General features: G+C 34.8%; 1 protein-coding gene across 7 annotated transcripts in view; it reads left to right on the top strand.

Annotated features, from left to right (window-relative positions):
- MLLT10 (MLLT10 histone lysine methyltransferase DOT1L cofactor) overlaps window positions 1-12407 on the top strand; it is a 129674-nt gene that overhangs the window by 41185 nt on the left and 76082 nt on the right. For 6 of the 7 annotated variants that reach the window (XM_040549817.1, XM_040549818.1, XM_040549815.1 and 3 more), the window contains 4 exons: window positions 590-699; window positions 6575-6678; window positions 9156-9249; window positions 11259-11354. In XM_040549817.1, the coding sequence (XP_040405751.1) occupies window positions 590-699; window positions 6575-6678; window positions 9156-9249; window positions 11259-11354 (404 nt within the window). The remainder of the gene's footprint in view (window positions 1-589; window positions 700-6574; window positions 6679-9155; window positions 9250-11258; window positions 11355-12407) is intronic. The other variant, XM_040549816.1, reaches the window with a different exon arrangement.

The raw sequence follows: 12407 nt of genomic DNA, 5'->3' as shown, positions 1-12407 counted from the left end.
TGAAAATACAGTTTGGTCACATCTTTAAACAAGGAAAAGAAGAGAATCTATAGGTGTGGGGCTTTGTGTGTGGGGATGGTGTGGTGGGATTCCTTGCTATAGAAAGAATATATTGGTCTAGTCAAGTTCAAATGGCTTTGTTTAAATAAAAAAGCGTCTTTAAATAGAAAGAAGTCTTACACGATGGTAATGCTTGCATGAATACTAGTTTGTTCAGACAATATTTCCCTGATGCAGGAATTTGCATAGTTTTAAAGTGTTGACTATGTTAATCCAAGAAATTTTAAAGAACCTGTTTTTTCCATTTGCGTGTCACTGTTTGTATAAATCATTACTATTTGCAGTCTGTGGGGTATTATTTGTAGGAATTGTCTACACAATAAACTTAAATGTGTTACAGCTCATCTTAACTTTGGATAATATAAGATGAAATGTAAACATGGTTTAAGTAATTTATGTCTGTAACGTTCTAAATGGTTAAAACAGTCCATGGGGAAAAGTGTTGTAAAGGGTTCTTTGTACTATAATTGAAATGTCCTTTGAGCTTCTAGAAAACGTTAAAATTAAACACAATTATAACTTTTTGTAGGTTGGGCTCATGTGGTTTGTGCTCTGTACATTCCCGAGGTGCAGTTTGCAAATGTTTCTACAATGGAACCTATCGTGTTGCAGTCTGTTCCTCATGATCGTTATAATAAGGTATAATTGTGTCTTTTTATCTATATATAACACATTTATTTTAAAATTTGTGAGCTTTAATAATCTAAAACTACACTTCTTAAATGTAGTTTACATAAAACTCATGAATGTCTACTGTAAAGCTGTATGTTTTCTTCTATGACTGTGATAAATTCAAGAATTAAGAAAGCTGTATTATGCAATTAAGCTGCAAAGTTATTGGCGATGTCTCATTATTCTTTTACAGAGTAGACTGTTTTGTTAATTAAAAATATCGTGATCTTTGAATAATGGTTTATTTTGAAAGCAATGTGAAATATTTCCCATATGTAAAAATGTTATTACAGCTTATTTGAAATGTTGTTATTAATTATCACTAAGTCCTACTGGTTTAAGTATTGATAAGATGTTCATAAACATTTCTCTTAGGAAGAAAAGCAATGCTAATATGTTAAGGCAAAAGCTTGCAGACTTTTGCTCTTGTAAACAGTGTTCATTCTGACAAGATTATTTGCTTGTAGAAGAAATAGAAGAATTGCTCCTAAATAAGTGTCAGTGAGATCGAATGTTTTTTGAAGTGTGGCAAGACTTTATGTACAGGAAAAAAAAGTAACTTATTAATGTTCTGTACTGATAGCTACATTTTTCTGCTTGTTCTTCCACTCATGCTACCTCTTCTTCACTAGCTCGAACTACCTCCTCCTTCGTGTTTTTGTGTTATATCTTCCGTAGGCAGCAAACTGTCTGCATTTCTGATTAGTTTTATTACACGTATTTCTTGTACTGTTCCTTTCACCACCAGTGTCTTTTTCTTTTATGGTGGCTTGCAGACACTGGAACAAAAGAAGAATAGACTTTATTATGGAAGAAAGAAAAAAAGAACAATTTCTAGTGTTCTTTCTACAGGGGAACCAGTCCTTCTCAAGTTGTTTCTGTAACCTCTCATTTTTGTTTCTTTTTTTCTCAGCTTACATCTCTTCTTTCTATTTTTTTGATACATTGGTCTTTTCCTTGTCTGCTTCACATTCTCATAATTGCTGTTTCATATGTTTTGCCCTTCGTATTTACCAGTATATGAGAAAAGCCAAGAGTCAAACTATGGGTCCTTCTATTGCTTTCTCATTACATACTACCTGAGTATCTGTATCAGCTTTCTGCATTGGCAAGAACATGCAACAATGAGATTAGATGCAGATCTAATAAATCTTTTGTGCTTAGACATAAAGCTGTACAGATTTGCTGTTGCAGATAATTTTTTTTCTATGCTCAACTTTGAGCCAACAGCATATCTGTTTTCTCCTTTTCCCTATGCAGTAGTCATAGTGGTTTCTTTATTCGTAGCAGTTCTTTCTTAATGCACTTTAAAAATTTCATTGAATGCTTTGGATTTTATTGTCTCGCATCTTTTCCATTGATACTAATTGATATTACATTAGATGACTAATTACTTATAACTTCAAAAAAATGTACCTTGTGTCGTTTAATATTACTTGTTCACAGCATCCATTGTTCTATCCTTCTTTAATTCCTTTTCTTTTTTTTAACTGAAGTTGCTTATTTCTTGAACTTTTTCTTCTAAATATATGATGGATAGTTTCCCCTCGATGAAATTCCAGTTTGCATTTGACTGGTCTGTACTTAACCATATTATTTTTTTTCCTTGCTAGATAAATATTAATGGCACATAGATCATGTGGAGTTCCTGCTGTTGTCTAGCTTTTCATTGTCTGCTTTTTTGGCTGATGTTCTGAGTGGGCTGATAGTCTGATTAGACTCTGGAAAATAGGCCCAAAAGCTACTTTCATACAGGCCAATAGAGTATATTTTAAAATACGCTAAGGTAATACATCAGAAATTGCAAGGTTTGGGTCTGGACCCCTAGCCTACAAGTTGTTGTTTATTTTTTGTTCTTTTTCCAGAACACAGACTTTATGGATTTTATTTGGCCTTTTTGGGTCAGGGAGATAGTAATTGTGGATTTTAGGAGAATGAAATTACTAAAGTGCAGTCGATGCAGCATACCTGATGAAATCCATCTGACTTCATTGCCTAGTCTAGTTATTCAGGACAGAATGTGAGAGGGAGTCACTGATGGGGCAAGCCCAACTTTTTGGGTAAATCTGTAGCCAGTGCTGAGTTTAGTCCTGCTGTGGCTATGCTGCCACCAGGTCCTGAGTAGTCTAGTTTTGAGCAGCACCACCAAAATCAATGCAACAATTCCTTTTCAGGTAGCCTGCAATAACTTCACCCCCTTGCTATTCAGTATAAATCGTATTTATTTAAATGATAGATTTTTTTTTAGATCAGCAACTTTGTAAAGCATTTAGCTCTGACTTTATCAACTTAACGAGTACTGTTTAGGAGGAAATGGGAAAGAAATTTTATTTATTTTTCTTTTTAAAGTACATGTGGCAAAAAGTCCTTAAGACTTAAGTTCTTAAGACATTTTGAACAAATGTTCATGTTTAATTAGGGGAGGAAAACCACACTAGAGCTGCTTGCCTTTTTAGAGAGGTGTAGTGCCAATTTCATTCTGCCAGTCAAGTTGGGGTGGAAAGAGATGATTTTAAAGAGAGATTTTATTTCCTGTGAAGTCCTAAGTAATTCTGTGTATGTGGTTGGGTAAGTGTGGGAAGCTAGCATACGGAATTGGGAGAAAACATGGAGCAATTCTCCTCATATGGGAGAATATATACTATGGTCTTTAAAATAAAGACAAACTTCTTTGGAGTTTTGCCAGGAGATAATACTTCGCGTAGAATTCTCTGTGCAGTTCATTCTTAATTGAATACTGCAAAATAAGCAAGGTGACAAAGTACAAAAATCTTGAATACAAGTAGAAACACAGCTGACACCAAAGCATGAGGCTTATTAATATAAAAACATTTGGCCACTATTTCCATGATGTTTACTTGTTTCTGGGATAAAAACCTTCACGTTATAGAGTGAACCCCCTGAGTGATCTGCTTAGTGAGTTAACTAACAGGGAAGTTCCTCTTACTCAGTTGCTTCCAAAAAGAAATGGACCAGTCGTTGCTCTCCTATTAAGTAGGTGCTTTTTAATTCTTGGGTGCTTATGTATGGATAATCTCTTATTTTATGTGAGCTTTATTTGTCTCTTTTAGGTTCATTTGAAAGTAAGCGGTAGTGGAGGAGGCTCCTAAAAGCAGTAATTATATTCAGAGTTGATTAAAAAATAAGTGCATGTGGAGTTTCTTGATCCACCTAGTAGTAAAGGTAGCTGATAAACTTGTATGTCAGTATTTGCTGCAGCAATGAGAAATTTCTGGACAACTTCTACATTTGATCCTGTAAGCTGAGAATGCTTTAGGTAGCTGTTACAAACAGAGGAAAAAGTTTCTCAAATCACTTCTTGTTTTGCAAGGCTTTCCTTGCCTCATCTTCCCTTATGTCTTTTTTGCAGAGAAGGTTTATGGTTTGAATCTTCAAAGGAAAAGTATCGGTAGGAAAGTAGAGGCAACTTTGTAAAATGTCTCTTTTGCTGTTAAAGAAATGAGGATATTTGTCACATTTTTCTAGTAAAATTTCCTTGTGGAGTGCAAAGCTCTGTGTAATGCCTTATTTTGTACTGAGCTTGGGAAAAGTTTGAGTATTCTTTTTCCCTTAAAACTTCTGAAGAGTAGTGCTGGGATATAGAGATGTTTTACACTTCTGAATTCAAGAGGCTTCAGGGAAGGTGTGGCAATTGCATGGCTTTGCAAGTGTGCGAAAATCTTCAGTTTTCTGCTTTGTGAAAGGAAGATAAAGCTTCTCAAGCTTCAAGAGCTGTTTGGGCATCCAAGAGAAGATAGAATTATGAGAGGCTCAGCTTTAGAGAGAGATTACAGTCTATGTTGGGACAGCAACCTGCATCTTTGGCCCTATTTCATGTATAGGATTAGGAAACAGGCTTTGTACTTCTGACTGTTAACAGGAAGCATGGAAGTTCATTGAGCTTCTTAAAATCTGTAGGCAGTCCATGACATTGTGTTTAAATTTGTTTGTAGCGCAGCTAGTCAGTCTTCATCTTTTTTTTTCAGTCATTTTACTGTAAATCAGTTTAAGGGGTGGGTCCTGAACCACACATCCTAAATGCAGTATATAATATTGAAAAACAGGGCCTGTATTCTTACTAAACAGAATGCTTATACTACTTCTTTTTCTGAGCTTCAATGAGGAAAAATTTTAAGGCGAAACTCAAGGGAAAAAATACAGAACAGTAACTGGAGCTTGAGTTTTATGGGTCTGTTGAACCCTCTGTTTATGTTTACTTTGAAGTGACTTAGAAATAGTTACTTAGATGCAGTTGATAGATGATGACCTATTTTGTTCGTAAAGTCTAAATGTGTCAGGTATGATTTGGAAAGCTAGAGAACAGTCAGTCTCAGCCCCTGCCAAATGACTGACTGACCTGTATGCACTACCATAACGTACAAAGGGGGCAAGGCAAAGAATCAAGTCCCCCTTTGAGCCTTCAAATGTTAGAATACAGGATTGTTGGGCTGTATTATCTGTAGGGTATAATGCTTCTTAAAAGCCTAGTGAAAACCATGGCAGAATGACTCATCTGTCGTAGAGGTTTGCATGATAACAAAACTGCTTTAACTGACGTTACGTGTTCTAGATAACTCTGTCCAAGTCTGTTCTGATTTCAGAATTTCACTCATTTTCACTTCTTTCTAAACGATACTTGTTTTGCGTTATATCCTTTTCCATTTTTAATCTCAATGATGTTCTGGTGTATTTTTCTTAAACTATATTTCCTACCACCCATTGTTGATGTTCGTTTTATTTATTATTCTACTTGTTTTCTTTGCCTCTCTGGAGGAGGTTGCGATGCGATCGCAAGAAGTCAGTTACAGTTTAAATAGTAGACAAAAGAGAAGCCAAATAAAATTTGTTTCTCCTTCACTAACCACCTAAGATCTTCCAGTGGGATTTCTACACAGGTAGCAATGTATTGGTGATGCTTGTCCCTTCTGTAAGGTTCTGTCATATTTAGAAATAGACACTTGACTGTACTGATGCTGGAAGACATTTTCATTAAGAATCAACTGTTAAATAGTTAAGTTTTACTTGGGCCATAGTTTGCAACTGATGATAGAAATGTGATGTGATAAATCTCTCCAGATGGTACTTTGGTAATTAGAAGAGTAAAAAATGGGAAAAAATGTAGGATCCCAGTAAGACACACGCACACTGAGAGAAATTCTGTGAAAAGATTTTCAGGTAAAGGACAGGTTTTTTTCATTTTAGCTTGTTTTTAAGCTTGAAATGGGCTTGGTATATTAATTTAAACTTTGTTTAGAGAAGGTTCTTGCTTGATGAGTTTCTATGATGCTTATAATTAAGCAACATTTGAAGGTAACTGAACAGCATGTGCTATGAGGCTTCTGAAAACCGTTTACACCAAAGGCACACATAGAAAAGCTGCAAGCTTAAAATTTTGTTGGTAGCTTTGTGTAGAGGTATGCGTATGTACTGTATGGTTCGTGCTGCCATTAGGCACTCAGTCTAGTGAGATGTTTCTGAATGCCAACAATACAGGTAATGTTAAATGAATGTGAAAATGATTGCGACCTAAAAGGACATAAACTCAAACTTGAAAGCAAGAAAAATCCTGAAGCCTAATGCTATTAGCCTTTGGTTGTTTGACCATTTTGGCTGATTAGGTAGCAGCACAGAATTTAAATAAATTAGTATTTGTACTGTGTTGGTATTGATGAAGTGTTACAGGTAATTTCCTTTTGCAAACAGCTGTAATTAGAATTTTATAAAGAAGTTCTTATATAAAGTTAGCTGAAAAATTCAGCAGTTCTTACCCTAGAGTCTCCTTTGAGTAACACAGAACTTATTTGTATGCTTTTTATCACGTTAAGTATTTTCTCTTTGGTAGACCTGCTACATTTGTGATGAGCAAGGCAGAGAAAGTAAAGCAGCCTCTGGTGCTTGCATGACGTGTAATAAACATGGATGCCGACAAGCTTTTCATGTAACGTGGTAAGTATATTTTATTATTTAACAACTCTGGAAGAGTTTTCTAGAAAGAATCAGTTGTATACTATGTAATAAACTCTTTCTTTACTCAAAAACATTCTAAATAAATACAGTAAAGTGGCTTGTGTTGAAATACCTATCTCTTAGAATTTACTAACGATATGACAGTGGTAGCATATACATCTATACATTGCTGTGAGCTGCAAAAGCTGCCTCATGATGCACCCTTGTGTTGGATTAAGTACTTGTGAATAAGGTTTAGTGTTTCTTGTTTTACGGTGGTTTTTTTTTTTTTCTGATGATGTTTTATAGGATACAGGAATGTGAAGACATTGTTTACCTGCTAGCTGATTTGATGTTTACTTTGGGTTAGGCAGTGGAAAGAATGTTGGAATATACATAAAAATGCAGTAAAGTGACTGCTGCTGGTATAGATTTCCAAGTATTTTAGGGTAATTCACCTTACTAGCTTTATCTAAATGGTACACATCCATCCTGAACTATTCATTTAGGTTTCATCTATTCCTGCCATGTCGATCTGATTCATTCTGCTTCAAGATACTGTGGATGGCAAGCATTCAGGAGATGCTTGTCTCACTTTATGGGTTTCTAAAAGAGGGTGGATATTTAGATGAAACCATGTGTAAAAGGAGGCGAAGGGAATTCTACCCCAAAATTTCCAGGGGTTATTTGTTCTTTCAAGTTCAGATGAAGCTATTTTATAACAGATAGCAGATTTACATAGGCTATCTGGGTACATTATCTATGGATTTACTCATCTGTTTTATGAGTGCCCCAGTATGCTTCATCATTCCTGTGTGCCTGCTCAATCGGGGAAATGGTATTTGCACACCTACTTCAATGTGTTCTCTTCAGTGTAATCAAGTGATACTTTGAATGCCATGTGCAGATGAGTTCTGATTCCTTTGCAACTCTGCATATCCTCATTTGCAGTCAGGGCCTCTCTGTGGTTGTGTATTTGATGTGTTCCCCCCCCCTTAGTACTTGAGTATCTGGCAGGATGTTGAGGTCTTACTTCATAACCATCTAATCTGTCATCGAATGTCATCACTATCAAGTTTGGCTTTATGGTGAAAACAGAATTTGCTCCTGAGAACTTGTATACCATGTAGAGAGAGAGGTTACATACGGATGTGAAAAAAAAGTTTGCATCCAAGTGTTTGAAAGAGTCCTTCTCATCTGTTGTCTTTTTTCCAAAATCATGTTTTCAGTGAGTGTAAAAAGAACATGAGAATTCTGTTCAGAATGAAAATACCATTCCTAATCTTGCCAATTCTTAGAATTTTATTTCGTTGTGAACAGGTATGTAACAAAATATCTAGCCAGAGAGTTCTATTCTCGTGGATATTGAGAGGCTTCTGTAATGTTTATAAAATGGAAGGAAAATGTGAAAACCACAGAAAGGAGAGGTCCAGGGCGAGGTGTGTCAGTTTTGTATTGACAAGACTCATGTCTGAAGAATGAGCTTGAGCCCATCTGTTTTTGTATGAGAAGGTTAGAATGACAAATCATAGCTTAAAGAGATCCTGTTAAATGTTTTCTGTAGCTGGCATCTGCTGTAGATGTGCATGTATTTAGTAGACAGTATTTCCGGCTTGCCCAAGAACGTAATGTGTTAATTATGGGGACGATGATTTTTAAAAGCAATGAAAATAAGCTTCTGTATACGTTGTTCTTTAGTTTAAATACTTCCTTGCATCATTTTGACTGTAACTTTACATTATTATGCTAATTAAAGTGATGCAGAAAATGAAACTGAATATTTGTTTTTTCAATATCGAAGTTGGCTTTGATACAGAAAATAAATCAACATTACAAATGGTGCAAAGCAAATTTGATTTGAAAAATGTAGTAGAATGAAGTAATATTAACCCAGGGAAAGTGATATTATAAGTCATTTTCTTTTAAAAAAGAAATTAACCTGCCACAGTCTTTTAAACCAATAAAATAGGGTTTGATTTATTATGTCATTGAAGTTCTATTTTTAAAAAAAAAAAAAAAAAGTAATTTTCCTGGCAGAGCAGAGAAGGATATATGCAACTTTAAAAAAAATTTTCGGATCCACAGTATAGTTTTGTTTAAAAAACAAAAAAACAAACACAAAAAACAACAACAAAACCCTGTTCTTTCTGTAGATAATTTTGACTTGAATTTGAGCTAATAATCATTGTCAACTGCTTGTTGCTTGGTTTATTTACTTGTGGGAGTAGCTGCATAATAAATGTAAATTCAAGCTATTCATTTGTGTGAGTGGCTTATAGACTTAGGAAGAAGGTATCATGCCTAAATATAAACCACAGCTTTTTCACTGGACTGCAAAGGTGGGTGGGGTGCTGGCATGCTGGTACAAGTCACTTATGTTGAAATCTCTTCTATTAAATGCCGATATAAGTATCCGTACATTATCAGCTGTGATGTTTTGGTACAAGTTGATGTTGTTTGATTTATTTTATTTTTAGTGCACAGTTTGCAGGACTTCTTTGTGAAGAAGAAGGCAATGGTGCAGATAACGTCCAATACTGTGGCTACTGTAAATACCATTTTAGTAAGCTGGTAAGTATTGGTTACATTCTGTAAATAAATGGTACTAATTTGTGTTTTTCACTCTGTATTGCTATTAACACTAGCAATAATGTTTTTATGCATCTCAGAAAGTAGACTGGATTTTTCTAAAACAATGTTTTAATTGTAGTTATAGAAGTATTAGCTAAAAATGTTTTTTAAGTGGTTACTTATCTAAATATGTGTTTTTCCCCTCTGCCAGAAGTAGCATGCACATGTAGTTTTTATGGTGTTTTCTAACATATACTAGTAGTAGATTTTTATACCTCAAAAGTATCTGATTTCATTAAATTCCCATAATGTTTTCTTTTGCTATCTTTTTAGTTGGCTTCTAGGAATTTAGTCCATTTTGGAACAATCTAGAAAATATTTTTTTCCTTGCTATCCTGTATATTGAAATATAAAGAAGGCCTCCATTTCTTTCTACTTCTGTCACTCTATTTTTACTGTTTTTCCTTTTTGTGCTGTCTCCACTGTGTAGCCAGTGGATATTCCCTAACTAGTAGTTCTCCAAAACACAACCTTAAGGAAGGGACCTGAGGTTTGATTTTTGTTTGTTTAAAAAAAGAAAAAAAAAAACAACAACACCTTTGACATTTCTCAATTATTTCAGTAGTTTTTTGGATCAGATCTCTTGAGCTTTTCATTTCACTTCTTAACACCAGTTTAACCGTTCCAGATGTCTGTGTGTGTGTGACTGTGAAGGACTTATTTATGAATATTGACTTACGAAAATTAAATATATAGACTAAATACATATGCAACTGTAAGTATGGTTAAATGTGTTGATTACTTGTGGAAAGAGTGGAATATTTGAGACTTTTGAACAAGTTGCAGTGAGGTAAAAACAGGGTCAGCGAGCCGTTTTAGATTTCTCAAAGATAAGCTTGGTGAGGTTAGCTCTGTGCTCTTGTGAATATTGATGAGTTTGCTTCATAATGAAGGTAATTCAGGGCTTTCTAGATCCTATCTAAGCTAAGACTTTTTTTTTAAAATCTTGAGCGAGGTATTTGGAAAGAACCAAAAAGGTGTATTACTTAGCAGTGAAGGCAAACTCTTACACTATTTTGTTTGATCTGAATGTGCCAGTGCAGCTATGATTGAAAAACATACATGATTATTTAAAATGCAAGATTAATGATCAAGACACAGTTTAATATTTGACATGTGATTAGTTAACTTTCCATTATGAAACTGTAGTGGTAAGAACAGTAAAGACTGGCAAGATCATGTTAGCATTCTAGTGTTTCTTGAGGGATATTGTAACTGTTGATGCCTGGCAAATACAGGTATTTATTATCTGTTACTGAAGATGGTGCATGGGGTTGTATCTATTGTACCACTGAAAACTTTGGAATAGAACTGACTTGAAATTCTTTATGCTACCTCAGTTACGATACAATAACTTACACATTTTAGGCACTGGCTAGCATGAAATATTTCTAGTCTCAGACTAAGCTCTCAAATGTTATGGAAATGCAGGCAATTATGTGTACTGCCCGTAAATGCATACGTGACCATACACCTTGCGTTTTTTGTAAACAATTTAAATGAAAATATTGCAGAGAGGTCACTTGATTAATAAATTGTGAAGCCATGAAACAACTCTGTCAGATTGCATTTTAGGCATGTGGCAGTGTTAGCACTGTGGCTTCATGCGATACTCATTTGAGCAGCAACTTTTCTATTTTCTTGTTATGAAAACTTGAAAATGTGTCTAGCACCTTTTGAACTTTTAGAAGGTGGTATATCTCATTTCTTTGTTGGAAGCATATTTTGCATGGAAGGTCTAAAAGTCAATATAAGGGTAGACTTGACGATAGGATGTACAATGGGCAGTCCTGTTAATTGTACTCATGTTAGTTATTTGTCAGGTTTTCACTAACTGAGGTTTTTGTTTCTTCAAGTAGTAAGGCATTTTATCAGTTGAAATGCTTTATATTTTTTACTTATTCAAATGATTCCTTTTATATATCCATAAATATGTTTTCTCTTTTTAGAAAAAGAGCAAACGGGGATCTAATAGGTCATATGATCAAAGTTTAAGTGATTCTTCCTCTCACTCTCAGGATAAACATCATGAGAAGGAGAAAAAAGTAAGTGGATTTGTCGTTGCTAATTGTGTGGCACATCTGCTTAATAATAGCACTTGCTGATAAACATTTAAATAACTTCTTTTGCTGAAAGGCATGAAGGAAATTTTGTTCCTGAAGCACTGAGTAACACAGATGACAAGACAGTGGTGCTAGGGTCCAATGAGGAAACATCTTCAGGCGCATTTGTACATGTGCCTTCCTTTTCCTGTTTATTGTTTCAGCGTGCATCCCAAAACCAACATTTGTTGGGAAGGTTGTTTCCACACAGCTTCCTTCTGATTTAGTTTTTCCATTAGAAATATTTTTGTTTTAGTCTTTGTGACTAGGTGGGAAAGAAAAAAAGGAAGTAGACATTTTAGCAAATGTGTGGGTAATCAGGTGCATCTAATTCATTACGTTTTTATCTGTTGCACCTCTTTCCTTATCAAAGAAGGACCTCTTGTTCACACATCTTAGTAGTACTGGTGGTCAAGCCCACTGTCATGGCAGAATACTTTGTCAGTCACCTGGGAATCTTCTGGTGAGGGTGCAAAGACCATAACTAATTACTAACTTGCTAGTAGCAGATTCTTTCAAGAATTTAAATTCATATTTAAAAAATAATTTTAAATTTATGATGCATGCGTCCTTTACAGCTAACTTAATAGACTTTTCTGAGTATGGGTAGTCTTAATTCTGTATTATTAAAAAGCATAACATAAAAATTTGAAATAAAAAATATATATTGACCAATTATGTATTGTATGAAGGAGCTATATGTCACAGGAAATTTAATAACAAATGTCAGTCTTCGGGCCCTCAGTCTCCTTAACATTTGATTATTTGCTCTGGATGGATGTTAATCTTCATTGTTCTAGGATAACCTTCTAAAAAGTGTCTTTAGGTCTGTTTAATAGTTTAGGTGAATAGTTCCATCTTCATCTGGCAATAAAGGAGTGTATGCATTGTGATGTAGTTGTACCTCTAAATCTAAATTCATGACCAACAATAACAAAAGTATGGGGTTCTTGGCAATTTTTTTCGTAGCAAAATGGAGTTAGAAGGAAACAATTT

Source organism: Cygnus olor, chromosome 2 (genome assembly GCF_009769625.2).
Source record: "Cygnus olor isolate bCygOlo1 chromosome 2, bCygOlo1.pri.v2, whole genome shotgun sequence".
NCBI classification, from domain to species: Eukaryota; Metazoa; Chordata; class Aves; order Anseriformes; family Anatidae; genus Cygnus; species Cygnus olor.
The sequence above is the reverse complement of the archived record's forward strand: the minus strand, read 5'-3'. Positions and strand labels throughout refer to the sequence as shown.